Here is a 2,213-nt window from a genome sequence, read left to right as displayed (position 1 = left end):
TTAATTGTAATCCCAGAATTTTCAAGTGTTCCATAAGATACCATCTTTTTCAACTTTGGTTTCCTTGAATATTTAGTAATGTATTATATTTCATAGACAAAAAGTCCAACGATAGTTCCTGGAAGAATTTGATGAATACTTTAACTGCTCAACATTTTATGCTTTTAACAAAGTTACAGGTCAGACAAGCATACGACAATGAAAATGAGAACAAATGAAGTGGCTCCTTTTCATTAACAGTCGTGCATAATTAAGGTGGCTAATTAACTATGCATATGGATTCAACTTGATTAATTTTTTTATATGGTATTATCCAATCTATAGTCTCTCTTTTTTTTATCATTGTAAATTTGATGAAGAGGTTAGTGAGATTTGAACTCTGATACTTGTCACTCCAATTGTGATTTTGTTGGCATAAAATTATATCATTTTAATTATTCAACGTTTTTTACATAGACGAATTAAAAGCAAAACTAAGCTGGGATTAGATTATGATTTTATGCGAACCCTTTTGATATCAACCTTTGTTGTAATCTCAAAGCTATGATTTTTGGCATAAATAAGCAAGAAAGCCATGTTTTGCTTTTCTAGTTTATGATTGGGGAATAATGAAATGAAGAGCTAGGTAGGCAAATTCAAAAGATATGGGGAAGCATTAGCATTAAAGATTTCAGAGACGGATACAAGCAAAGATAGCTATGAATGTTTAGTCTTTAGATATAATGATTGTATTTCCTTTTCCTAAAGGAAAAAGAAGCAGTATTAATAAATCAATAGCCCGCCGTGGTCCTAGTGATACGGTAATCTTATTATACAAAGTTGAACCCATCTTAGAAAAAAATTTTGCACCTAAAAATAATCACATCTTTAAAGGTCCAGAATTTAATCAAATATTTTCCAGGGAATTGATTAATCAACACTTCAACAATGGGGCCTAGCTAGCTGCTTAGTTCCTTTTCTTTTTATCCCCCTTTTTCTGTGCATGTCTCCCTCACCCACCTAGCTAGCTACTTTAAAACCATTTTAGTTGGCCTTGTTATGATGATCCTTTCTTTCTATCTCTTATTTCTTCATCCATACTATAGCATATATTCAACTTAAGCGATACTTTATTCTCCCTCCCCTCAGTTCTCCAAACATGAAAGGAATGGATCTTTTTTGCGCTTCTCAAGCTTCAACAGCCATCTGCTCTAGCGTGGACCATCGCTCCATGGTCCGCCATGGTCATAGGCGTATTGATCGCCAAAATTCAAAGCCTTATGCTCCTTGTTCATCACAATTGCCTATAATCCCTAGGCCTTACCATGAAAAGAGTAGCAAGAACAGTGTTAAGCCAAGTGACGTACGTCGAAAAAGCTCTGCAGATATTCATGATCTAAAAAGCTCTCCTGCTTCATCTACATATCTTCTAAGTGATAGACCCTTTATTGATTGGTTATCAGAGTCTGATCCTACTGTCTCAGCATTCGTTCCTTCTCAGCCTTCAAAACCTAAGCTGCATGTAAGCTCCGACAACAACAACAATTCTCCTGCTTTAAAGTCTTCTTCATCCGCTCGGTCTCGCGACCAGGTTTGGTCTTTAATCTCTTTCTTTTTCATTTGCACTTAAGGTTGTCGGACCATGTCTTCTGTTTTAAATCACTATACCAAGACTTTTAGCATTGGTATCCGATTTCCTGTGGTATATGAAATAACAGGTGGTGGTTTTGAGGGTGGCAATCCATTGCAAAGGATGTGAAGGAAAATTAAGAAAACATATCTCCAAAATGGAAGGTGAGAATTACTGTTTTTTTTTTTTAAAAGAACCGTGGTTTTCTTTCTTGGCATCCTTTTTGTAAGCCAAAAATGGGCATAAAGCCCTAAAGAAATTGCAGTAAGCCATGGTTTTTTGCACAATTTGTGCAGGAGTGAAATCATTTAGTATAGATTTACCGACAAAGAAAGTGACAGTCATTGGTGACGTGACTCCCTCAAGCGTGTTAGCAAGCGTGTCGAGGGTGAAGAGTGCTCAACTATGGCCATCTGCAGCACCATCTCAATCTTCTCCAATGGTCAAAATGAATTACTGATGGAAAAAAAAAAACTCCAGGGTTTTCTTCTTTTTTGAATGAAGTGTTTCACCTTGCTTAGATAGTAATCAACATTTGAACTGTAATATAAATTAATCAAATGTAAGCCTTTTGTTGTGATAAAATTATTATCCCTTTGTTTGA

The 2,213-nt window shown here is 35.6% G+C and overlaps 1 protein-coding gene across 1 annotated transcript; it reads left to right on the top strand.

Moving 5' to 3' along the window:
- The first annotated feature begins 850 nt into the window (after positions 1-850).
- Positions 851-2,213, top strand: LOC107906170 (protein SODIUM POTASSIUM ROOT DEFECTIVE 3). The gene is made up of 3 exons (XM_016833068.2): positions 851-1,570; positions 1,698-1,773; positions 1,906-2,213. Exons 1-3 carry the CDS (start codon positions 1,139-1,141, stop codon positions 2,067-2,069), a joined length of 672 nt encoding a protein of 223 aa, XP_016688557.2. The 5' UTR covers positions 851-1,138; the 3' UTR covers positions 2,070-2,213.

Source organism: Gossypium hirsutum, chromosome D05 (genome assembly GCF_007990345.1).
Source record: "Gossypium hirsutum isolate 1008001.06 chromosome D05, Gossypium_hirsutum_v2.1, whole genome shotgun sequence".
NCBI classification, from domain to species: Eukaryota; Viridiplantae; Streptophyta; class Magnoliopsida; order Malvales; family Malvaceae; genus Gossypium; species Gossypium hirsutum.
The sequence above is the reverse complement of the archived record's forward strand: the minus strand, read 5'-3'. Positions and strand labels throughout refer to the sequence as shown.

Coding starts and splice junctions, on each gene's coding strand:
- LOC107906170 (XM_016833068.2), top strand. CDS start 1,139: ATGAAAGGAATGGATCTTTTTTGCGCTTCTCAAGCTTCAACAGCCATC. Junction 1,571..1,697: donor CCGCTCGGTCTCGCGACCAG/GTTTGGTCTTTA, acceptor ATGAAATAACAG/GTGGTGGTTTTGAGGGTGGC. Junction 1,774..1,905: donor ACATATCTCCAAAATGGAAG/GTGAGAATTACT, acceptor CAATTTGTGCAG/GAGTGAAATCATTTAGTATA.